The sequence below is a fragment of the Bacillus rossius genome, chromosome 7, assembly GCF_032445375.1.
Source record: "Bacillus rossius redtenbacheri isolate Brsri chromosome 7, Brsri_v3, whole genome shotgun sequence".
NCBI classification, from domain to species: domain Eukaryota; kingdom Metazoa; phylum Arthropoda; class Insecta; order Phasmatodea; family Bacillidae; genus Bacillus; species Bacillus rossius.
This window is the reverse complement of record NC_086335.1, coordinates 48387849-48413959: the sequence shown is the minus strand read 5'-3', so window position 1 is coordinate 48413959 and position 26111 is coordinate 48387849. Positions and strand designations below refer to the sequence as shown.

The window sequence follows — 26111 nt, the reverse complement described above, 5'->3', positions numbered from 1 at the left end:
GTATCTCTCACTGAATCTTATGAAAATTATTGGGTTGAAGCTTTAAAAAACTTAAGAGTACACATAAAGCTTATTTGCTTATTCTTGCCACACACAAATTTCTTAATTACCCTTACATTGTAGCATGAATTCAGCATTGTTTTTCTAAGTTATCAGATAATGGCTACTAGATGGTAGGATGATAGACTTCTACCAAAAAACCAGGCAAATTGTTTCGAGCATGTTCGCATTGTGCTAGTCACACCATCAGCCACCATGCGCCCTCTGTCTGAAAACTTTGTGATTCGTGAGTTGTTCATCGACCCGATTGTTCCTGTTTGTCGGTTCGTTCAGGCAACATGAGTTTTCTTTATCAAGGGGTGCAACGGTGGCTTTTATGTCCAGATTTCTTGCATCCCACCGATGCAAACCAGGTCCGATTCCTCACACGTTCAGCACTGACGTGATAAGTTTTCTTGGGGATGCTCCAATTTCCCCAAAGCATTTATTCCATCAATGTTCCTTGCATCAGTGCCTTTAAAAATGACCCTGACGTCAATGAGAAGTTAAATCCTTATTCATCCTTTTTTTTTTTTTGATGGGGGGGGGGGGGGGGGGGGGTTGGCATGTTGCTCTCTTGTGGATGTGACTTGAGGACTAAAATTTTCATGTGGTGTTGTGTCCATGAAGCATTCACCCACTTACAAAAGACCCTCCCCCCCCCCCCCCCCCCCTCTGCGGGCTGCCGGAGTGACGTGGTTCGCTGGTGGGTTTCGCCAGGAGCAGCGATGACGGCCAGACACGTGCTCTCGGCGGTGCTACTGCTCACGTGCGGGGCGTGCTACTACAACAGCCTGCAGTGCAGCTTCGTGTTCGACGACATCAGCGCCATCAAGGACAACCGGGACCTGCGGCCACACATGCCCCTCAGGAACATCTTCTTCAACGACTTTTGGGGGACGCCCATCCACAAGGCAAGTCCGTGTTCCTCGGGTGTGTCAACGTGTGTCAAGCCTTATGCATGTGTATGGATATCCTTAATTTACATCGCCTCGTTAATTATACATGATAATAATACAACAGACATTAAAAGAGACCGATGTGTAAAGACAAAAATGACCGAAATCACTCACTTTTTTTTTAGTTCTTTGTTGTGATGTATTTGTTTTAAATATTTTTGTGTCTTGTCTCTTTTTTTTTTTTTTCATTAAAGATATTCAAAACAGTTGTTTCTTCAATTGTGGACATATTCAACTGAATGTTAATAAATTGTGGCTTTCGTAAAGTAAAATAATATGAATTAATACTTCTGTCCCTTTCTTGCAAGAGTGTTTTCATCCAAAAGAGAAGAATATCATTTTTGATGTAAATGTGGGAAAAACTCCAACTGCCATTCCATGTAATTCGGTGAGAAATTATGAGCATTGTTGCATAGCATTCATAGTTGTAGCTAACACTGGGTTGGTTGTTGTGTTTCATACGCATAGTTTTTCATTTGCCGGTCTTGGTTTTCTACAACAGAAGAATGCCTTACAAAGGCTTGTGTCCATAATTCGTCACTGAATAACTAACCCCCAATCGTACAAAAATTTCAAAGATTTATATTGAAAGTATCTTTAGAGCAGTGTTTAATCAAAATTTTTGCTATTGCAAAGCAAGATGTAACACAAAAATGTAATTGTTTTATCATCTTCTACAGTTTCTGTAATAGTTTAACAGGAAACATTTTTAACCCAGAATTTTTAAATGTGTTTTGTAAATAGAGAACTGAGAAGAATTACAAGTATATCCACAAACAATTTATACATATTTACATAATTTAAAATAAAATCATAATTAAAGTGTTACATTTATAATATAAAACTATTTCAGTTTACAAATAACATGACCAATAGTCCTGAGAGGGGTTTGTGCATTGCGTTGACATTTGAAAAACAATAGTCATAAATTTCTCTGTTTCATAGATATTGATTACATTACAAAGCATAATACTGTTTAAAAGTCAAAATTAATAAAATGCAGGAAACAAAAATAAAAATTATTAAATAACATCTAAGCTAACACTTGTTTTAGTACACTATGGAGGAAAACATAAGCCTAACCAATTAGTGACCACCAATTCAAACATTACATTTATAACAATGTCTTAATTTGCTGCTAACCTAACTGGGCTTAGACCTACCACCAGTAATTGAACACGTCCATGATTGGCATAGTGATTGGTTTTATTGCACATGTACCCAGTAGCTACCATGTTTATTTTGTACATTGGTATCCAGGAAGGGGGGGGGGGGGGGCATCTAGCTAGGATGTAGTATCTGTGGTACGAATTTGAATGGGTGCCACCTTATGAGAGAGTATGCGAACCTGGCATAAGATTCTCGCTGAGGGCGCGAATTCACTCATCTCGATTCTCCCATATCTTCTCTTGGCTTACTTAAGATCTGGCCCAGAGTCGGGCACACTACATCACTGTGGGCCTTATGGCGTCTCAAACGCCTTGTTCTGGACGTGTGCTCTCTCATAGTTGACCACAAACATGTTCATTCGGAGGCATGCACCACCGGTTTAACTCGAGATCCGTCCATGCCGTGCTGGAGGCCAGTAACAACTGGAGCCTTGGAGACATGTCTACTCTCTCTGTGGGCAGAGGCTGGCTGGAGCCATAGAAGGGCTCGTACGCCCACTAATGACTAGCGCGAGAGATAGGGTCGTTGATGACAATACATACAAACTATTGCAATATAAAAAAATAATAAAACAAAATAACATGTACTCAAACAATACCCTTATTAATAAATGCATAGTTAAACAAATACTCTCCAAAAACCATTGCTGATGACCTCACACTGTTACCGACTGTTTGGGGTAGCGGCGTGCTGTTTGAATAGTAACTATTGCACACGCGCGCACACGCAGTGACACGGCATGTTGGGCTAGAGTGCAGGGCTCAGATGATGTCAACATACACCCAGTGCCATGTTCATTTTGTACCATCCTGGTCGTGAGTACGCTGAGTATGTTGTTGGATTTGTGTGTCTAATGGTCTGCACAATAGTTTTATGTTACTAACAAGAGATCAGCTACCAAGTATGCAGTTTCAGTTGCATAATCATTTAGAATGTTGGCACTTCTTTTCTACTGCTTATTTAGAAAGCCGAAATTTGTGTTAAAGGAAAATAATTGATGTGGTTGTCAAGTTTGAATAATTTTTATGTGTAGCTCAGTTATCAATTTTTTTTAAATAGCTTAAGTTGACTTTCCTAAATACCGTTATTCATACAAACTGACTAATCCCCACATGAAAGAGTGAATGGTTTTTCATATATTTCTGGGTCTTATACTTGTAATTTGCAAGTTACTAAATTAGTTATTACATTGCTTCATACCATGTATAACTAAAAAAAGTGTGTTAAAAAGGCAATAATATATTAAATAAGATTAAATAAAATATGTTCAGTGGAAGCTAGAGTGTTCTATTATGCACAGAACACCTGTAATCGACAGTGGAAATTCCAGTGGTTAGCAGAGATGATATTACATTGCTTTGATGTACAGTGTGCAGGATTGTGCTTGCAGAAGTTTGCACTTAACTGATGCTTTAGTATGGCAAAACATGCAAAACTGATGCTTTACAGCCATTCCGTATAAAAGAGGAAAACATCAAAAAAAGTAAATTTAATAATTCCCATATTTTATTTACAGGTGCATGTTCATGATAGTTCATATTTAATAGATAAGTTACAATATTTAAGAAACCAATATTTTAAAATATTTATTTTATAGTTTGAAACCAAGGTTACTGCAAAACAGGAAATTTTAATAAAATGGATGCACCTGTTTAGTAATTCATCAGCTGTTTACCTCCATGAATTTTTTTGTGCTTTTGAAGAAATGTCTTGTGTTTCATCATCTTAAGTTTCAAGGCACATGGTAAGTAAATTACCTTAACTTTTGAGTTTTTAACTAAAGAGGCATGTTAGTGTAACATCCATAACAAAAATTAGAAAAAAGTTTTCTGTACATTACAGCTTTATTAGTTTACATTGCAATTTAGGTTAAGGTTGATATACTATGTACTTACAAACTTACTTTAACCTCAGTTAATAATTTTTTCTAGGTTTTTATTTCCAATAAATAGGTGTTACGGATGCTACACATATTGTAGTGACGAGCGTATGACTGATTTATCACTTGCAATAAGATAATGTGTCATTTGATAAACACAAGCATGATTCTGGAATAATCTACCGAAACCCAGAGCCTAACTAATTAAAATGATGTACCAGGTTAAGCATATATTTTATAAATGGGGGCTCATAAAGCCTTTATTAGAATGTTAAACCATACTTGTATGAGTTTAGTTTGCACTCTATTTAATTTATAACAGTAAATAAATATTAATTAAAGCCCTTTGTCATTGTTGCAGGATCATGGCACCAACATCATCTGCAAGTAGAGTTGCTAAATTTCGGGAGAAATTAAAGGCTGAAAATCCTGAAAAGTGGAAAGAGCTACTTAATAAAGACAGAGACAGAAATTATGTTGCCTGGCAAAAAGAAAAGGAAAAAGTTCTAAAAATGAAAAATTGCTAAAAAAAAAAAGGGGAAATGACCCAAATCAGGATAAAAACTTGGCGCAAAAAGCAAGCCTCTGAAAAAAAATCAATTGAACCACAACAGTAATGTTCCTGATAGGATTATTGGTTCCTATGCATCCACAAGTACTCTTCGGAAAGCAGTCTTTAAAGCAAAAAGAAATCTTCTACATAGTCCTCAAAAGAAGAGAGCAGTTGTCCGGCAGCTTGTAAAGGAAAAATTTAATAGTTCTTCAGAACTTTATACTTTGACAAAACTGTCAAAAACTAGTTTACTTCCTAAAGATATTGCTGAAAAAGTGTGAGATTTTCTAGAAACAGATGAAATTAGTTGGCAAGCGCCATCAAAAAGGGACTACGTATCAATGAAGGATAAAAATACTGGTCAGAAGACTCAAAAGCAAAAGCGCTTTTTAGTCATGACCATTTCAGAAGCCCATAAACTTTTTATGGATAAACACAAAATTGAGATATCTCTGTCAAAGTTTCATGAGTTACGACAAAAGTATATAATTCCTGTTGGTAATACACCTCATAACGTGTGTGTCTGTATGCAACATGCTAACTTTAAATTTTTGAGTGATGCCATTTCTCCGAAGTGTGATATTTTGGTGTTTTCTGTGACCCTTGAAACATTGCTAGAAGAAATTTGCTGTGATACAGGAAGTGAATGTTGTATGTCGAATAACTGTGAAACATGTTATCATGATATAAAAGTTCTTTTAAAAACTGACTGTGATCTATCTCAGCAAGTAAAATGGATGGAATGGAAAAAGTGTGATAGTTGGTTACAAGTAAACGAGAACACTGGATCTCTTGAAGAACTCGTAAGAAAAATTAACTTGGTTCTTCCGTAGCTTCAAAAGTCACACGTTTGTGAAGAAAAAACAAGCCATATTTTTTGAAGAAAGAAAAATGAACTTGAAGAAGGGTGAAGCAGTGATTCAGGTAGATTATGCTGAGAATTATAGTTAAGTATCTCAGGATGAAGTACAAAGTGCTCACTGGCAAAATGCACAAGTAACAATTTTCACCTGCTGTTTGTGGTTGCAAAATACAACTGAATCCTTTGCTGTGATATGTGATGACTTAAGCCATTCAAAACAGTCATCATGGACATTTTTGAAAAGTATTTTGGCAGATTTCATGCTAAGCCATCCAAAACTGAAACTCAACAATTTGCATATATTCTCAGACAATTGTCCATCACAATTTAAAAGCAAGTTTACTGTTTGTAACATGTGTTTTCTAGCGGACGACCTTGATGTACAAACAGTTCAGTGGGATACTTTCACTGCAGGGCATGGCAAGGGTGCTGTTGATGCGATTGGTGGCCAAATTAAAAGAACTGTTTGGACCGCTGTTAAGGCCAGAACCTCTCGAGTTGAGTCAGCCAAAGACTTTAATTTGTGTGCTACGTCTTTGGTTAAAAAAACAAACGTGCTGTATGTACCAGAAAGAGATATTAAAGAGACAAGTTTGTTTTTGAACAAAAGATGGGAAGCTGCTAAGGAAATCCCAGGTATTAGGAACTACCATCATTTTGAAAGATTTGATGATTGTCACGTTTTGGCAAGCTTCACACACAGTTCAGAAAAGAGAAAAGTGAAAATTAAGCAAAGCAGACTACAAAAAGTTCCGTTGCAGTTCGAATATGTTTATTTTGTTAGTGAAACTAAAATGACACTGAAGAACAAGGTGGTGATGGAAATGACATTTCAAAAGATCAGGAGCTTGTAGACCCACAGTGTATCATTCCTGGAACTTTCATAACTGTCACCATTCATGGCGAGGGTCCCAAACATTCACTGACACACAAATATGTTGCTGTTTGTCAAACAGGCCTTCGTAAGGAGTCATCAGCCGTCTGTCAAATGGGTGAAGTTGGAGTGATGTTTCTTAAAAGTTATGGGAAAACTGGAACAATGTTTGTAACAGATGAAAAATGATCAAACAGACATCAATTTGGTTCAAATAAGTTCAGTGCTGCCTACACCAAATGTTAAATCAATTGGAACCAGACTGATCTATGAGTTCCAAAAACAGATTAAATTGTGATTTTTTTTAATTTTAATTACTTAATGTCACAGTATAGTAAAAAAGAATAAATCACATGTGCATAAATTCCAAAAATATATTGATTTAGGGTCACTTGTAACATCTGTAACACCAGTGTGTGTAACATCCGTAACAGCAGAAAAACTGTATAAAACAAGTGTTATTATTATTATTTTTTGGTACATTTTCAGAAGCTGTTTAAACCCTCAATAAATCATTATAAACAATTTGAATTCATTTTATTGATCGGGTCACCTGAATTTTTCTGCTGAACTCAACCATCTCATCTGATTGTTCCCAAGTTTTGTAACATCCATAACAGCACTCTTTCTTAAATAATCCTCACACCACTTACAATACAAAGTTAGAAACCTCAACCATAACTGGTTTCTCATAGTTATTTAAGTATTTCATTATAGAATTAATATGTCATTTAAGACTTTTAGAAATTAAAGGTAAAAACAAACCAAAATGTAACATCCGTAACATACGGAATGGCTGTTTAGCAAGCATGGCAAAGTTTTTTAAATTTTTTTTTGTATCCATGTTTCTTGTTAATCATTACACGAGTTATGGCTGGATAAGGCTCTACCTTTTTCGATTATCAGGAATGGAGAGGTTGTAAACAGTCAAGCAAACATATGCGAGAGTACAGATAAGCAGTGCGACGTGGACATATGTGTTTGCAGTGAATGTATTCCTTTGGTAACTGACGAGATGTGCCTGCTGCTGTGAAATCACCTTGACACACACACACGCATAAATTAAAAACTGTTAAGCAAGTTATGATGGTGCACGTAGAAACTAACTTTAAATGGGAAGAACGGCAAAATGTAAATCTGTAATAAAAACTAATGCTACCTACTCAGATTGTGGACAGATCCAAAATATGTTTAGTTCTTCAAAACAATTACATAGCCTTGTTTCTTTAAATAAAAATTTCTGAATTGGATCATTTGGAAGCACTTATGTGTACTATATGCACTCTAATTAGTATTAGGCAGTTCCTGAGTGTGTCCTACAGTGTTGATCACAAAAGTTTAATCCTTTAGAGTGATAGGTGAAAAATCATTTTTGTATGTGGTTTTTAAAGTATTAATATGTAGAGATTAGTAAAAACAAATATGAGCTATTCTTTCAGTACTCCCCAATGATATGTAAACATTTAAAATAGAATTCTTTAAAATAACGTAGAGCATGATAAATATACTATCAATAAAATATTTGCTTTTCAAGTACCAAAATATCTGAGTGCAAATCACACGCTTACTTTTTGCACCTGCCGCTAGAATTCGCTGCCTGAATCGTAAATGTTGCTTGCCACCATCATGCACAGAGGGCAGCACGAAACAGGCGGAAATTATAAACTATTTAAAACGGCTCCAATAAAAGCTAAAAAGAATTTTAAAATCCTAAACACAGGCATTTTTCCTTATTTTCAACAAGAAATTTTATTTAATACTGTCCACTTAGTTAAAATTCATTAAACAGTTAATACTATAAATTTTCTGCACACCTTAGAAGTTATACTGTTATGGCATTACTAAAATATTAAACGGGAACATTTTTCAAACACATATTATAACACTAAGTTTATGTTTATATAGTGGTTTCTGCTTAAATGACTGAAGTCAGTCTGTAAATAATTACTACAAACAAATATTAACCTAATTGAGCTGATTAAACATTATTATTATATAAAATTATTTTTTTTTATAATGCTATAAATGGAGTAAAGAGAAAACTTCCAGTGATGACATTCAAACCACGTCACTTGAGGTTAACAAGCATGCGTTCTACCACTGTGCCACCAAGCCCATTCACATATTGCAAAGAGAATGTGTATTTTGATCATTTTAATGCTGGCTTTCGTTATTTGAAATTTGAGCTTTCTTTTTACTATGACTTGTTTTAATTTACCAACGATATTCTTGGGTAGTTTTACTATCATAAAGTTTCATTTGGTGCACCAATATGTTTGGTTTGTACTCTAATGTTTATGAAAGTGACTATATATGGGTTTATGTTGCTACACTTGGGTCCGCCATCTTTGTGTCACATTTCCATTTGTCAACTTCTGTTCCATTTTTGCGAAATTACTTCTACCAAATGCTGTATACCGAAAGCTAAGATGTTTATATATCAAAAAAAATTCTCAACTGTAAACATTTTATAGCTTGGTTAATAAACTTCAGAACTTTAGTGTGGATATCTTCCCTTATCTCGTCTACCTTCCCAGGGCACGTAACTACAACACTGGGGTTGAGCAAATATTGTTGTGTGTGCTCCACTCCTGCATCTTGATTACTAGCGATCCAGAGCTGAAGATCTAGGTCACACAAGCTGAGATAGATGTTTTGTAGACCTACTACTGATGCCCTGCAAAATTTTCCTTTTATAGTAAAGGCTTTTAATCCAGCACGTTTGTGATCACAGCTGTGCTGGGTTAGCAATTTTGCTGGATTATTGAAATAAATATATATGTATAATTTTGAAAAGAATACCAAAAAAATTAATAAATGGTATTTAAAGCTTGTTTTAATTATCTGTTCTATGGCATGAAATGTACAGGGATAGTTGTGATATTGGGCAAACATCCAAACAATATGTGTAACTCATCCAAAACATGAAACACTATGCTATAATGAAAACTGTCATGATGAACACTTCGCCAGCAGTGCCTGGTAGTCTACTGTCTGTGCCAAACTTCTTAGCGGCTGTAAATGCAGGGAAGCGGAGTATAGGCTCCGAGAGGGCAGTTGCGAAGATATTGTATACACTCGCTTTGTTCACAGTCTCACATAGATATGGATGCTAGCATGCAATGGTCATGCAACTTTACATAAAGTGATTCACAGTATGGAGAGAAAATAATAAATACGGGTTTGTAGTGCTGTGATAGCAAAAGATCCATCCTAAGGACACAAAGAAAATAACCAAACCACACTTAGATTTCTATGAGCTATTAAAAATCATCAATTGTAACTAACCTCATGTATGTTCATGTGGTTTTTTAAAAAAAATCAACTAATTAACTGTTAATAGTATGCATGCAACTTTGCTATGATTGCAACGTCTGATATTCATGCAACACTATTGTCGCATGTCGTTCTGGGGGTCACGGTGGTCAAGGGGGCAGAACACTCGCCTCCTCCGAGGTGATCTGGGTTCCTTTCCTGGAGGAGTCGATTGTGGACATTACAGGTGGGAAACATGGTGGACGTTACCATAATCGGTGGTTTTTCCTCTGGTGTTTCAGTTTCTCCCACCCATGAGTTCTGTCAATGCCTGATTCTAATCTCATCACTCCAATCTTCACTATTAACCCATTCATTGATTTATTGATCGATTCATTCAAAGCTCTGATAGGCTTAAACATGTCACTCTACATCACAACACATGGTGCTTTGTTAAACACGCTTAACATGGTTTGTACATACATTGGCTTTCTAGAACCAGCCTAAACCAGGTTGTTTAATTATGAATACTGATACAATTATGCAAAAAAAAAAAAACTCAGGAATATGTCACTACCTAATTTAGTCAATGTTTTGTGCTCCTGACTTGTAAAAAATTCCCTTCCCAGGTCAAGGACTGGGTGTTGTGATGACCTTTCACGGAAAGCAGTGGTAAACCACTGCACAACCAACTTGCCACGGAAACTCTAGGTGCACCGCTGCATTATCTGGGATAACCGTGCTGGGACACGAGTATCAATAAATGATCATCAACGTGTTCATATTTGCAAATTTATACATGTATCACTGCAGGAAACGTTTGCAGCGACCAACAGTCAATAGTTTTATAACAGTAAATGTACAGCTTGAATGTTCTGGGATGTCAGCTACCCAAGCAAGCCACCAAGGCGTTTGGTGCAGACAGTAGATCAACGAAAGCCTGAATCCACCGGGAAAAATCTAAAAGCAATTGGCACGATCTGAGCCGGATTACAGGATGTGCTGAACAGAAGAATGCTGGATTAAATAGCGCTGTCTGTTCTAAAGAACAGTGTACTTGTCCACTTCTTTTATACTGTTGTAGTGAGCAGTGGCAGCTCTGATCTTTGCGGGTGCCCCTAGACCATTTACTTTTGTTGCAGGCCCTTTTATTTTGGAGATGGGCCTTATCGGAGGGAGGAAGGGGAGAGGGTTTATGGAACAGCACTCAGAGAGAAACAGCAGTTCGGGAGCCATCCTTAGAAAAATTTAAAGAAATAAACTGTTTAAAACAACCTTCTTAAGCCAGTCTGGAACTAAAATTTTGGCAATGGTTATTGCTAGTTTATCTTATGAAATTTTTAATATTCTTACTCAAATCAGAGTAAATAACATTCAAGTTCTTAGCATATTATTACCATGATAACTATTATTATAATTATTACCACATTGCTATCTATGATAATGTGTATTTTGTATTAATTATACTATTTGGTTTGATGTAATCTACTGGTGATTTATTTTTAACTTAAGTTTCTGTAAGCCTTAAAAAGAGGGTTTTGCTTAGAGAAAATGTTGTTTTTTTCTTTGACTTAATGTTGGTGTCATTCAGTATTGTGCCATCTGAGGTGACAACAATTCAAGGACCTGTCCGGTAGTAGTCTCTGGTGTACAAGTTGATGACAGACACTTACACGGGAAGTGGAAGGGGCTGGCGCGGGGTCGCCCTCACGTCTGCTTGGACCGCGGTGTGCAGGAGCAGAGCCACAAGTCCTACCGGCCGCTGTGCGTGCTGACGTTCCGCTGGAACTACGCTCTGCACCAGCTGGAGCCGATGGGCTACCACCTCGTGAACCTCACCCTGCACAGCATCGTGTGCCTGATGTACTTCAGGTATGACCTCCCCACAATTGTCGGCACTTTCATCCCAGGTTAACCAACTGCATGTGAAGGGAGAATTTTTTTTTTCAGGCACCAGTAGTTATTTCATGACCTCTCAGTTGTCGGCACTTTCATGAGTTGGTAAAATCCTGGTTAACCAATTGCATGTGAAAGGAGAATTTTTTTTTTCCAGGCACCACTAGTTATTTCATGATCTCTCAGTTGTCGGCACTTTCATGAGTTGGTAAAACCCTGGTTAACCAACTGTATGTGAAAGGAGAATTTTTTTTTTTCAGGCACCACTAGTTATTTCATGACCTCTCAGTTGTCAGCACTTTCATGAGTTGGTAAAATCCTGGTTAACCAACTGCATGTGAAAGGAGAATTTTTTTTTCATGCACCACTAGTTATTTCATGACCTCTCAGTTGTCTGCACTTTCATGAGTTGATAAAAACCCTGGTTAACCAACTGCATGTGAAAGGAGAATTTTTTTCAGTTACCACTAGTTATTTAAAAATCAAAATAACGTTAAATATTTATGTAAAATCTTCTATCAATGCATTAATTAAGTTAAGGACCTATTGTGCAAATATAACAAAAAAATTAATAAAATTATTCTCTCTTGTGGAATCAAATCATAGAACATTCACCAAAAACCTTACCTTGTCAAAGTCTTTTCACATAACCAAATAATTGAATAAATTCAGTCACTTGTATTTAGTCTGTTGAATTTGGATATCACCTGAAGGCACGTAAATATTTAATTCAGGGAAATTTCAAAATGTCAGTTTTAAGGCATTTTACACACTACCCAAATACTTAAGGTATTTGTTGTGTTTAATAAACTTTTTAAGTTAATTTTAGTTTTCTGAGCATAAAAATTTTTTTAAAAACATTTGTCAAATCATTAATAATGTGCCAAATCAATTTTATAGTGATACTTATTTTATAATTGGAATTTTAAAATACTCCAGTACCCATTGCTATTGGTGCACAGCACACTGTTCACAAGCCTACTCAGTAAAGTCGTCTTCTAGCTATACGGCTGATGGATACTTCTAATATGTGTGATGATAGAAAGTGTACCGAAATACTGATGAAACTAAAAAAAAATTATATTTTGAAATTCAAGCTTAAATTATATAAAAAAAAATCAGAGCATGTTGTTTAAATTGCGTAAATTTTCTTAACACAGATTCACCTTGAACAAGATCACAGAATGGGTACTTACATCATAGTAGTTTCATGAAACTGAATAACTAGAGACCTGCAAAATTTGCGGTTTCGATGTCCTTCAGGATAGACTCCACATACCCCTGTACACTCGGGCAAATAACGCAAGTTCATTGGCTGCCGACTTGTAAGTCGTCTCAGCTGGTTTGTCTGTGATTCGATCCTTCTTTGGTTGAGGGTTTATAACTGGTTGATATTTGTCCAGATGAACAGTAAGCCAATCACAAAATTATCTGAGGTATATGTGTTTGAATTCTAGCCTATCACCTAATGAATCCGCAAATTTTGCAGGTCTTTATGAATAACATAAATAAATATTTTACAGTTGTCACATTGTTTCATGGAATTGTTTACATCCCTTGGGAGGATCCGTAATGATCATACCAAAAGTGTAATGACAGAGCTTCCAAAAAGTGTGAAAGATACTTCATCTGCCTACATTACTTTTGTGCTAATTTTTATTGCATTGTCATAATACAAAATTAAAGCAGTTCCATAAGCTACTGTTTAAAATTTTTTTTTTTTTTTTTAAATGTTGAAGTGAAGGAATTGTTTTTGATGATACAAGAAGTACTACCTTGAAACCTCTGTGGACGTAAGCATTGGCATTCCTGTTTTGCTCAACATATTTATTATTGTGCATTACAATTCAGTGAAGCAAACATTATTTTCTACGAGTGCAGTTCATTAACTTATACCACTGTAAAAAAAAAATTGTGTGACTGGAGACCACATGTGAAAAGTGAAACTTCTTGCTTATTAGGTAATATGGATAGAGATAAATTATTAGTATTTTTTTATTTAATACTAAGGATGAATAAAAACTCCAATCAAACATAAATTACACGTGTAAAGTGTATCTCACAAGTCTATAAGTCTTTTTCACATTTCAAATCACAGTGTTCACTTATCAAAAATAAATTACACTTATAAAGCTAATCTCTTAAGACTATAAGACTATTTTCGATCACACTATTCACATAAAAATAAAAGATTCTTATTAAGTTAATTGCATAAATCAATAACTATTTTCAACACTAATAAATAATTGTAGGTACTTTAAATAAAATAAAAGAAATATGGTAGCATCAATTGTTAGCCACACAAGCAGTGTTACGAGAATTCCGTAGCATCACTGCTAAATCATTTCTACTTCTTCCCAGCTGTCTCCCCTTCCGGCCGTTACAATTAGCATATAGCATGCTATGTTATACTGTCTTCCCATTTGACCGCTAGTGCATGCTTTGGAGTGGCGTCGCTGCTGACACACTCTCCTCTACAGGTTCCCTCTCGACGTATATTACTGTTCCCCTCATGCCATAAAAATTTTCGTAGCGCTCAAAAATGTTAGCTCCCTTCAGCAAAGAAGTTTCACTTAAAAAATGTAGAAATTGCATGTAGTTTTGAATATTAGATGTATTGATTAGTAACTTAAACCAACCTTATGTTCACTAACTGATTAATTTTTGTTTCCATTTCCACCCAACAATGAGTTTTTACTGATTTAATTGAGAATTTTGGCCTTTTTTAGGTATCTGCAATAGCAACTGTGATTAGAAACAGCTATACATCGTTATTAAACACTTATTTCTCAGCTGCCTACAGACCTGTGGCTGTGTAAAATACTCCATATCCTTCTCAAAATCAGTTCATTTGTACAGCAGTGAAGTATTTTCTTTATAGCGTTCGTATAAAATGCATGACCACATTGCGGGAAGTGGTGTTGATTTGTTGGGTTTGGTGGCGTTTTCAGAATGTGCTTGTTGTTCCTGCCAGAAGTGTCGAGTTTTGTGGCTGCAATGCTGTTCGCCGTCCACCCCATTCACACGGAGGCCGTAAGTAATTCCTGCCCTTTGAGTAGAAGGTCGTGCTAGCAGTGAGTGCGACAGCATATGTTTACAAAATTTTTCTCTGAGCTGTACGGAGGTTTTTTTTTTTTTTTTTTTGATGCGTAAACAATTTAGCTCTCGATTTGGTAGACGTAATTTATGAAAATAGAACGGAAATGTGAGACAACAGTGCTGTGTCTAAGCAGAAGTCTCGGAAACCTCGAAAAGATAGTGGACGCACGTGTAGCAACATAAACCCAACTTTGGTAAACATTAGGGGATATACTAAAAGTATTGGTATGCCAAATGAAACTTTATGATAGTGAAACTACCAGGTAATTTATGTGGTAAACTAAAATAGTCATAATAAAGGTAATCCCAAGTTTTTAATGACCTATAAGTAATTAGCTAGATGCTTATAACATAAACTCTCCTCGTTCCTCAAAGGCCTTGGTGGCATAGCGGTAAGCAGGGCCGGCGCATCCATATAGGTGAACTAGGCAACCGCCTAGGGCGCCAAGTAGCTGGGGGCGGCGCAGGACAACACATAACAGCTGATATAATATGTTTAACGATTATTGAAACTAGATGAAAATGGATTTTTGTAACAGTTTGGAATGTTTATATTGATATAAGTAATTATTTAAAGTCCACGGTGACCTGTTTATGATTTATAATAAGTAAAAAAGTAAAAAAAAAACACAAGCCTGCTTACATTTGATTGTTGACAAAATCTTAGGCTTACGTGTTGTATTTTGAGGCAAGGCAAATTTTTTTTGGGGTGTCCGGTGGTGGGGGGGGGGGGGGGGGCATTAAGGTTTTTCACCTAGGGCGCCAATTTATCTTGCACCGGCCCTGGCGGTAAGGTGTGTGCTTTGTAAAGCATGAGGTCTGCGGTTCAATTTATTTAAAGAAGTTTTTTTTTTTCATTTTTTAGTAATATTAAAATGTTATAATATAATATAATTCTGATGAAAGTTTTTACAGACTGATTTAATTTGGGTAGGCAACAACAAATACACAAACACATACTTAGTTTTATGTGTTTCAAAATGTTTCAGGTTAATATTTTAAATTTTAGTGTAGAAAATTTATAGTATTAACCCTTTAATGAATTTTAACAAAATGGGCAGTATTTTAATATATTTTCTTGTATATAATTAAGTCCACATCTGGAATCTATTATACTGCAACTTTCATTTTGAAAAATACTTCAAAATACACCACGTGTGTAATGTTTAGAGAACAAAAAAAAAAGTTAAATATCTCCATATTCGTCCCACCACAATTTTCCTGGTTAATAAATCATAGGTAATTTTAAAGTTGCTAAATTATATTTTCTTATGACAATTCAAGTTTACAAAATGTATTCCAGGATAGTTTCACTACCATAACGTTACTTTGGCACACCAATATGCCAAGTACATCCCCTGATGTTCATGACTACTTCTGCTCGTGGCTATAGCAGTTTCTGCATGCATGCACATTGGTCTTTCAACCTGTCAAATTTATGTTGTGTACTTAGTGTGTGCTTACCACATTGCATTTCTGGTGTATCCTAAAATTTCATCCTCAGCACATCAAAAAAAAGTATACCCTCAAAAACGCAGGCACAAATACGGTCTACGGAGAATTGTCACATGTTCAGCCTATAAGCATTTACATGCGACGCGTTCGGTACTCCTGTTGTTCATCTAACCATGATAAATCAATAGTACCATCTTCTTAAATATAAATATAGATAGGTTTTAAAAAGGAGAAATATTTGTACATTGTTTCCCCTAATACTTTTTATATATTTATCACCTTCAGCATAGTTTTAAATCATTATGTGTTAAATTTGATGACCCAGTTTTGTATAGTAAGTTTATTTGCAACATGAGAACATATGAATTTGCTCGTTACAGAGGTTAGATGTTTAAACATCACTGATGAGCACTGAAAGACTCGCTAACAATTATTTTTTTCAGCATGTTATCATCATTTGTTCGTGCTATGAAAATGTGTATTTATATTATTGGTTTGATATAATGCACTTAAGTGTCTGTAAAAATTTAAAGAGGATTTTTTTCTAGAGAAAATGAGTTTTTTCATTGACTTAGTGTTGTTGACTTGATGTAAGTTTTTGGACATACGCCATTGCTAAGAACTTTTTCTGTTGAAGAAAAACTAATAAATAAAATAAATAAATAAAAATAAAAATACTCAAAAAAAGATACAAAAAACACACAAAATTAAGCAAACAATTGCTGTTGTCAACAAGGATATGAACACCACAAAATATTCCGAAACAGGAATATGGTCAGCAAACAAAGAAAAAACAAAGAAAAATGTACTAAGAGAACGAAAAAATCCCCACAAATGATGACAACACAAAAATATTGAAACTCAAAATAATTCAGCACAACAGTTGAAGCGAGACAAAAAACATGACAAAACGAAAAAACAAACAAATACAATAGTTTTACCTAAACAGAAACAAGCGACGTTTCGGGAACTGCTATCTGCTCCCGTCCTCAGGCAGAGACGCACATGGTACGGAAACACAGGTGCGACTGAGAAGGGGCTGGAAAATGAGGGTATTTATCAGAGAAAGGGCTACATTAGTGTTGTTATCATACAATTTTGTGCCATGTGACGCGACAAAAATTCATAGATCGGTCTGGTAGTAGCCTCTAGTGTATTTAGTATAATTGAAGATGTTTAAAATGGGTCCAATAGTGTTTAATTTTTTTTTAGGTTATTTTTCTGTAATACATCGTGATTGCAGGTGACTGGTGTTGTGGGAAGAGCAGAAACGCTTTCATCTGTCTTCTACCTCGCAGCTTTTATCCTGTACAGCAAGGCTACTCGCCATAGGCGGGTCACTGGTAGGAACTGTTTCGAAAGTACTCTTTCTTGCCATATTGGTGCTAATATAATAATTCTCAAAGTGTGTGTGTGTGTGTGTGTGTGTATGTATGTATTATTTTTTGTGCAAGTTTTTCTACAAATTTTTTTTTGTATATTGAATGTGCATGTGTGACCATACAAGTGTAAAAAACTAAGCAATGCATAGCTTTTTGGAAAATGTTCATCCACATCCATTTTCATAGCTGTTTAGATAAATTTAAGGGAATTTTTATGGAAATACCAATCTAATATGCAGTAGGACATATATTTAAAATAAAATTATTGAGTAGACTAGCCTAGGTCTATTATTAACCAGAAAATGTGTAAAACACAAAACCACATTAATTTCAACTCTATATGTGCACACAGTCAATTTGTCTTAAGTGCTTATGGAGAAATAAAAGGTTTAAAGTTTGAAAAATGGAGGTCAGATGCACTTCTTGTCATAATTAAGGGGTGAACAAAATGTGGTAGCAGTCAAATCAGTAAATAAATAATAAATTTTGAGGACCATATAGGGACCTTTAAATATTTATTGTGGTTAAATGGAACATTTTAATATCTTATTTTTATTGTACAGCTAGACATGGTAACCAAAAATAATATGACCTTAGTGGTGAAAACAATATTTTCTGTAAATTAGTTATCTGCTGATCTATCTAAAAACTAATTGCTATTTCAATTCCAATTAATTTAGCTAAAATGTGTAAAATAGTTTTGTATGTTTCTTAAATCAAGTATTTAATGTAGGTACTTGAATGTGTCTCACTGAAGTTAAATGATAAGATTACAATGGAGATGTAATTGACCTTTTCATTACATAACGTACATACAATAGTCCTACTTATTTGTAATAAATATTTTTGGAATTTAAATGTCTAATTCAAGATAATAAAAACATATCCCTCGCTTTTGGCGACAAGGTTACAACAAAAATTACAGAAATCGTAATTAATTCCTATTTTATAATTTCCGATTCAGTGACGAATGAGCCAATTCCTATCTTGTTGATGCACCAGGCCCATTCTTACTGTAAATATTAGGATCAACTCAGAACATTTATGAGTTATATATCTTTTATTAAGTAGCTTCTGGCAACCTAGTTCAAACAAAGAGAAGAATTAAAAATTATTATTCAGAATTAGGCAGGGTGAGCACATCACATTCTTATCTGTTGCTTGTAGTGCCATGCATGTGAAAATGGAAGGATAATTGCAACAGAAGACCTTGCAGAAAAAGTGTACTACTGACAAGCCAGGTCATCTATTATCACGAGGGGAGGAAAGGGGTGAGTGTAGGACAAAACATTTTGTGGTTTAGTACCACATTTTTAGCTGTTTTATTAGCAGCTCACAAATGTTGGAAATACCTACATCACTACACTTGTTCCAAACTACCTTTGCTAAATTTTTTGGCTTTTAATGTTTGTTGTATTTTTTTTTTTTCTTTGAGCTGTTTTTGTGAAAGTGTTGACAAACTTCTGATCGTTGTGGTTACAGGTTGGAGATCGCTGATCTTTTCAATGATCTGTGTTGCGACTGCAATGCTTTGCAAGGAACAGGGCATCACAGTGACCGGTGTCTGTGCTTTGTACGAGCTGGTCGTAACCCAGAAGGTAACCAACTATATCTCTCATTCTTACTTCTTGTGGATATAATGTGCTTTAATGCAATAGCACACTTTCAAAGATTCTTATTTCACCTTTCTGCAAAATTGGCAGTTTTTTTTTTTTTTTTTTTTATTGGTTACCAAATGACAAAATTTTTGAAGTTGTTTCAATGCCAAATCATAGAAGAAGGTCTCCTCAACTGATAAGCTTTGTTTTTTCGACCAGACAGAATGGATGAAGGATCCTCAGTGGCTAGGCTAGGGGCAGTGGTTCACATTAACATTTAATGTACTTTTATTTTTACTGAAGGAGCTCTTTTAGAAAAGAGTTGAATCGAATTTGAACCATTTACAGTGAAAATACTGTCAAACACTGCCAAAAGTCATTGCAGGTGAAATTTATGTGTATCTCCATAAAACATTCTGTTGGATTTTTATTCAGTATTTTTGTAACAGTCTGTACATAACCTTGCCATATAAAAGTAAGTTATAATGATTGAGTCATTTAAAGGATCATTGAGCTGGAAACCAGTGAGGCTTGATTAACTTTAAATAAAAGTAAAACAATGCAGGCCGGTTCAAGCACATTCATCACAGATTTGAAATTATTAAAACTTTTAACTAACAAGCAAATGAATAAATAAAATTTCACTGCTAAACTAGGATAAAATGCTAGAAGAGTTGTGCGTGGATTATTCTGACTGGGCTTTAGTTACCTACTTTGAAGACTGGTTCATGCTTGAATGAAAATTTTCAGGGAATATCTTACGATATATTTTTTTTTTATCCTTCTGCCACATGCCTGAATGAATACCATTGCCATCAGCCTGTTATTGATGTTCTGCCAACCTGAGTGAAAATCCAGTTTTGCAGGTAGTGATTTTTTTTTTTCAACGTATTATTTCGAAAGTATTGAAACGAGTCTAAACGGCCTGTATGTTCGCAGCTTCGTCTGGCCGACCTCCAGCACCTTCTGCACTCCGCCGTTGGCGGTAAAGGCTCTCTGCACGCTCCTTGGATGCCGGACATGACGAAGAGGCTGGCCGTTCTCTTCGCCACCACAGTCTGCCTCCTCATGGTCCGACTGCAGATCATGGGCTCGAAACTGCCCATCTTCACCAGGTAACCATTGCTGGTGCCACAAAGCCTGGCTTCTCTTGTATTAAAACCCTTTAAAAACAAACATGTGGCCTTGGTGATTCGAACCTGATCATAAATGGTAACAGTATGTTTAATTTCGTTCATGTCTGCAATGTAAGGAAACTGTATTTTTAAGATTATTGTGGGCTTCAAACATCATGGATACTGATAAAGTGCTCATAAATATGATCTTGCTAGCTTCTTGGAATCAAACCCATGACCCTCACCATGTGAGGATGACATGATCAACATTTCCCATGATGAGTGTGACATGATAAACATTTACCATGAATGAACATAACATGATAAACATTGGCTATGAATGAGTGTAACATGATAATCATGACCATATAGAATATTGCATTATTAACATTGATCATGGTTGAGTATGGCATACATTTTGCACAGATGAGTGTGACATTATGATTGGCCATGAACGAGTTTGACATTCCCTTCCCCTTAATTCTTGTTCTCTGTTAAGCTCCTCATTGACTGCCAACGCATCACTCTTTTGTGGAGCTGATTTCCAGCATGATTAACACATTTATAAGCTCAGTAAAACTTCTCAAACTAAATAAATCCTCCAAGCTGATATTCTTTTACAGAGCTCTCATTACTTTTTGCATTTCTCTGCTGAAATGTTCAAGGTTAAACTGTATATTCTGCCTTCATATTTGTTTTTGCACATTCTCTAGCATTTTTTTGTCTACCATTTGAAAAAGTAATAATAATTACATGAGAAGGATAATACTCTTGGTGTTTCATAACTCACTGTAGTGGAGTATTCTGAGGAACCCGCCATCTAACTCTGTATTCACGCATTCTCTGTTTACAAAAATAAGCATTTGGTGCCATCTGTGATTGAACTGGAATTGCCTTATTAAGAGGGAATTATGATAGTTTGGCCACTACTTCTGCAAGCCTTTTTTTTTTCTTTTTTTTTTTTAATTATAATTAGCCTTACATGTTGTCAACATTAGGGTCATTAAAGCACAAATCTAGGATACTGACGAAGGAATCAGCCACGACCTGTAGTAGGAGCATACATATGAAGAATTTCATTTTGGGGAGAAAAAAATACCTCTTTGCTTGCTTTTTACTTACAAATTCTTTCCTTTTGGTGGTCGGAATGGTATCATCTTTTAAGATTTATTTCCCCTTCCCAGCATAGCCCGTGAGTTACAGCAAGGAATCGTCTCAGCATTATCCTGGAGCTGTTGTTGGAAAGCCATGCAAAACTAAAATCAGTATTTATTGGATTAACTAAATCATTTTTAAACATTAATATTTTTTTGCTTTATTTAAGAAAATGCACTACCAAATTTTATTTTTTTGCTATTTACGTCACTGTATTATGGTTCCATATCTAGTTCTATCGTTTGCATCACTTTTTTTTTTAGACTGATCTCTAAAAAAATTGACTGAATTTTCAAATTAAATTATGATAATATTGATATTTGTTAATAAATTGATATATTTGAAAAATAAGAATATGATTCATGGAAGCCACTCCATTGCGCGCGCCACGCGGGTTCTGTGGACGCTCCGAGAACACGTGTGCCGCAGGTTCGACAACCCGGCGTCGGTGGCGGGGGCGCCCGCCCGCCAGCTGACCTACAGCCACCTCGCCAGCGTGAACCTGTGGCTGCTGCTGCTCCCCTGCGACCTGTGCTGCGACTGGACGATGGGCACCGTGCCGCTGGTCAGCTCCTTCGCGGACCCCCGCAACCTGGCCACGCTCGCGTCCGGCCTGGGCGTGCTGGCGGTGGCGTGCGCGGCCCTGGCCTCCGAGAACAGGCAGCAGTCCGCCGTGCTCCTCATGGTGGGTGTGTGTCCCTCGCGCGCGGGGTCGGCCGAGACGCTGGAGACACCGGCCCGTTTCGCCATTCTGCAGGGCCGGCGAGTCCGTATAGGCGAACTAGGTGACCGCCTAGGGCGCCAAGTAGCTGGGGGCGGCGCAGCATGACACACGACAGCTGATACAATATGTTTAACGATTATTGAAACTAGACGAAAATGAATTTTTGTAACAGTTTGGAATGTTTATATCGACATAAGTAATTATTTTAAGTCCACGGTGACCTGTTTTTTGATTTGTAATAAGTAAAAAAAGTTTAAAAAAAACACAAGCCTGCTTACATTTGATTGTTGACAAAATATTAGGCTTGCGTGATGTATTTTGAGGCAGGTAAAATTTTTTTTTTTGGGGTGTCCAGTTGGTGGGTTTGGGGGGGGGGGGGGGGGCATTAAGGTTTTTCGCCTAGGGCGCCAATTTACCTTGCACAGGCCCTGGGTGGGTGTCTCCCGCACACGGGTTTGGCCGAGACGGAGACGCCGGCCCGTTTCACCATTCCGCCTTACGGTCCGCAATCCAGTGATCTGAGGATCGTTACTCTAAACGTTGCACCAACATACACTGGGTCTGCGTGATCTTCGCTCACGTGAATCAAAGTTCATACTTTTTCTGTCTGCTGCAACAGGGAGCAGCAGTGTCAAAAGATGTTTTAGGTGCATTTATATTGGCTGGCTGGAATGATGTGAAGTCACTGTAATCGAGGGCTGATGTACCGTATTGGTCCGAAAATAGGCCGACCCCTTTTACAGCACACTCAAAATCAGGGAAAAATAAATTTTAACTAACTAAAATGATTATCAGCAGCATATTACCACAGTAACACTTCAACTAAGTTAGTATTTATTGAACTGACAAAATGTGTTATTCTTCCGTTTATCTTCACATTCTTTTGTAGTGGTGCCAACATTTTATACGGCAATTACTACATTTTCTAAGTTCATAGAAATTGTGATGTAAAAACATTTACCGGTACATTTAATTTTGACTTAAAAAACCCAAAATGGTTTCATGTAAAACGTGTATGAATCAACCATAAAACAGCTAATATTGCAAATAGGTTTTAATGTTCTTGTTACTGTTGGTATGTACCGGTATTTGTTTATTCGTGTCGCAACTACAAGTTGCCAACACTGGTGCCATTTATCTATTTTGATTTTCCTGTGGTAGAAGAGTAAATAAAGAATTCCACGGTAAATAACCTTACGGCAAAATTGCTGTTTTTACTAATTGTTTACTGTAAATACCACATTTTCAAGCAAATAAAATTACAGCAGCCTGTTAAATACAGTTAAAAAATAACCAGACCGAGCTTTTAAAAGCTTTGTGCTACAAGTGACCACATCTGTGTACTTAACTTAAAATATGATACGTTATTGGGGTTAAGTGTGTTTACTAAATTTCTAAGTTGGAAAAATTACTAATTCCACGTAAGTATGGCGTAATTTTAGGTCAATGAATTGTATATCTGATAAAAAAAATTTATGCCATAAGTGATTCTCCTTCAAATGTATGTGTCTAATTATACTATTTTGGCTAGTGCCCCATTATAGGCCGACTCTAGATTTCAAGGTTGACAAAACTGGCAAAAAAGGTCGGCCTATTTTCGGACCAATACGGTAGATGCCACGGGATCGTAGCTCATGTGGTCATTGTCTTGCCTCTTTTGATTTTTAGTTATGACTGAAAAACACACACCAGTATTTAAAAGTTGTTACAAAACAAAACAGTTTGAATCATGAATAGGTGTTGCTAAGAAAATGTTTATATTTAATAAGAAAGTAACTCAAAAAGTCTTATAAAAATTAAATAACGGGCATTCCGAACACTTAAAATATGGGTATTTCTTATTAGAAGTATTTGTAACGTTAGAAAAAACAGGATTTTTTTCATACGTGTAAAATCTGCAATTTGGTAAATATTTTGCTAATATTTAAATCTGAGTACAGTCAACACACATTGCAACCGCGCTGCTGCGTAACTCCCGCAACAGTGCGATTAGCAACTCTTCCCCACACTCATGCCCCAAGGCCAACCAAAGGTAAATAGCTTATTCCCTTATTCCCCGGGCAATGTGTGAGTACCATTATAAAAACACAAAAAATTAAGTGCAGTCAACATTTACTATCAGACCTACCTAGGTTTACAACCCCCTCCACGTATACATTGCATGAAACACATAGATGCCCTATACAAAGAAATATATATATAAAACTATAGTTGAAAAAAATCTAAAGTTTTTTTTATTTTGTCCTGTGCGCGCACTTTCCCGTTTGCTCGCGGAAGTCCTCATGATAATACGTAAACGTACTTGAACTGTGTCCGTGCACTCCATCCAAATTATGACTATGTGGGCCCGAGTGACAAGTTCATTAACTTCTTTAAGTTCATTCATCCACTACAAAAATTATTGCCGGTCCTGAAGAAAGTCAAATTATGTTGCGAATCATAGTCTATTTTAGCATGTAGTATTTCACAGCCCCGACCTTCGCCTATTCTGGTCATAACAAGTATGAGCGTCGACTCCTTACTTTGAGCATGTTGAGTGGGGCCCCAGCTGGTGGTCAACGCGCCTCCGCGCCGCTGCCACACCGCGGGCCAGACGGTCGCATCGAACCATCCTTCTCCTGTCGAGTCCGGCTTGCAAGTCCCGTACCGCACACTCGCACGCCACCGCTGAGCGCGTCACTCGGCTACGTCACCATCGAGCTTCTTCGGCCGTCCTCGGGTACACTCGAAACAACGACACCCACACATGACTAGACGGCCGTTGAGCAAACGGTTTCACGTTCTTAGAGTCCTCCTAATGCAATTAAATAAAAAAAAAACTAATAAACATAACTGTGAATAATGAAATAACAATAACCAAATAATTAAATTATTAATTACAAAACAGTTACCGGAAACGGTAACAACATAAAGTCCTTAAAAATTCCGGACGTGTCTGCTCGCGCTGTGATGATCCAAGATCATAGTTATGAACCACCAGGTCGCTCTGTTCTTCTCCAAGTTCTCAATGATCTTTGTCCAGTGCTCAGTACACAATGGTGCAACAGAAATTGTGGTCGAACCGTGATCAGACCGATTTACGAAACAAGATCATGCCTGAACTATAATGGTGCAACTGGCCATAAGACTGCCACTTGTCTAGGCCATGGAAGCAGGTACCAGTACATTGTTTTTCCACATGCAGTCTAGAAATATTTGGATTAAACTGATACAAAATACCCTATGCCCTGATTCCCGAACTATAGCAATAAATAAGGTTTTAAAGTCTGTGTCCACAGAGTTGTATAATTAGTTTCTAAGACATAAAACTATATTTGAGTGCTCTAATTCCTGTTGAAGAGTCCGGCCACTGAAAAAAATTTAACAAATTTCTGCATGTTATTTAATTCTTTGGCTGTGCTGATTCTGAGTTGTAAGCCAGCGGTTAAGTAGTCCTACAATTAATGTGGTACTCTTGGATCCAAAAGTCTTGAGCAGTCAAGAGATTAGTAAAGTGCACTAGGATTCAAAATAATTTAGCAGTCTAGCACTTAGTGAAAATGAAAACTCTGGAAAATAATCAAAGGATATCAATACTTCATTAAACTTAAACATGACAAGGTAATAACTATTTACTGAGGCGAGGCACTTAAGCTTAAACCAGTGCCTCCTTTGTGCATTCCGTAGTTTCTAAGCAATAAGTTCTTGTGGTCTATTGTTACCATTATATTCAGACCATTACAATAACCCACTGTTGTTTCATTTGTCAATGACGATGTTGACATGTGGGGCAAACGTACAGGCATAGCATGACCCATGTGAAAATATTTATTAAATGAGGGCCCGAGGGCCCGTAGTCATTTGCTGTTCTCCAAAGGGAGAACGACGGAATGAAGCAATAAACTGGAGACAGAAGTCAAACTGGGCTTGTTCAAAGTAAATTTTTTCGGGGTTAGAGTCAAATTTCAATTGAAAAAATTCCAAAGTGTAATGTCAGATGGAAAAAAAGTAATTTGTAATCAACTTAGAACAAAATGATGTTATATTTGAAAATTATATTAATATTACAGTTGGTGTACACTCAAATTATAAATAAAATATCAACATTATTATTATT

At 36.4% G+C, this 26111-nt stretch overlaps 1 protein-coding gene across 3 annotated transcripts in view; it reads left to right on the top strand.

The window, feature by feature from the left end:
- Nucleotides 1–26111, top strand: part of LOC134533984 (protein O-mannosyl-transferase Tmtc3) — a 57938-nt gene that overhangs the window by 6582 nt on the left and 25245 nt on the right. For 2 of the 3 annotated variants that reach the window (XM_063371847.1, XM_063371848.1), the window contains exons 2-8: nt 760–953; nt 11327–11463; nt 14439–14520; nt 17285–17384; nt 18906–19021; nt 19961–20136; nt 21721–21976. In XM_063371847.1, coding sequence (XP_063227917.1) covers nt 768–953; nt 11327–11463; nt 14439–14520; nt 17285–17384; nt 18906–19021; nt 19961–20136; nt 21721–21976 — 1053 coding nt within the window. In that variant the 5' untranslated portion in view covers nt 760–767. The remainder of the gene's footprint in view (nt 1–759; nt 954–11326; nt 11464–14438; nt 14521–17284; nt 17385–18905; nt 19022–19960; nt 20137–21720; nt 21977–26111) is intronic. The other variant, XM_063371849.1, reaches the window with a different exon arrangement.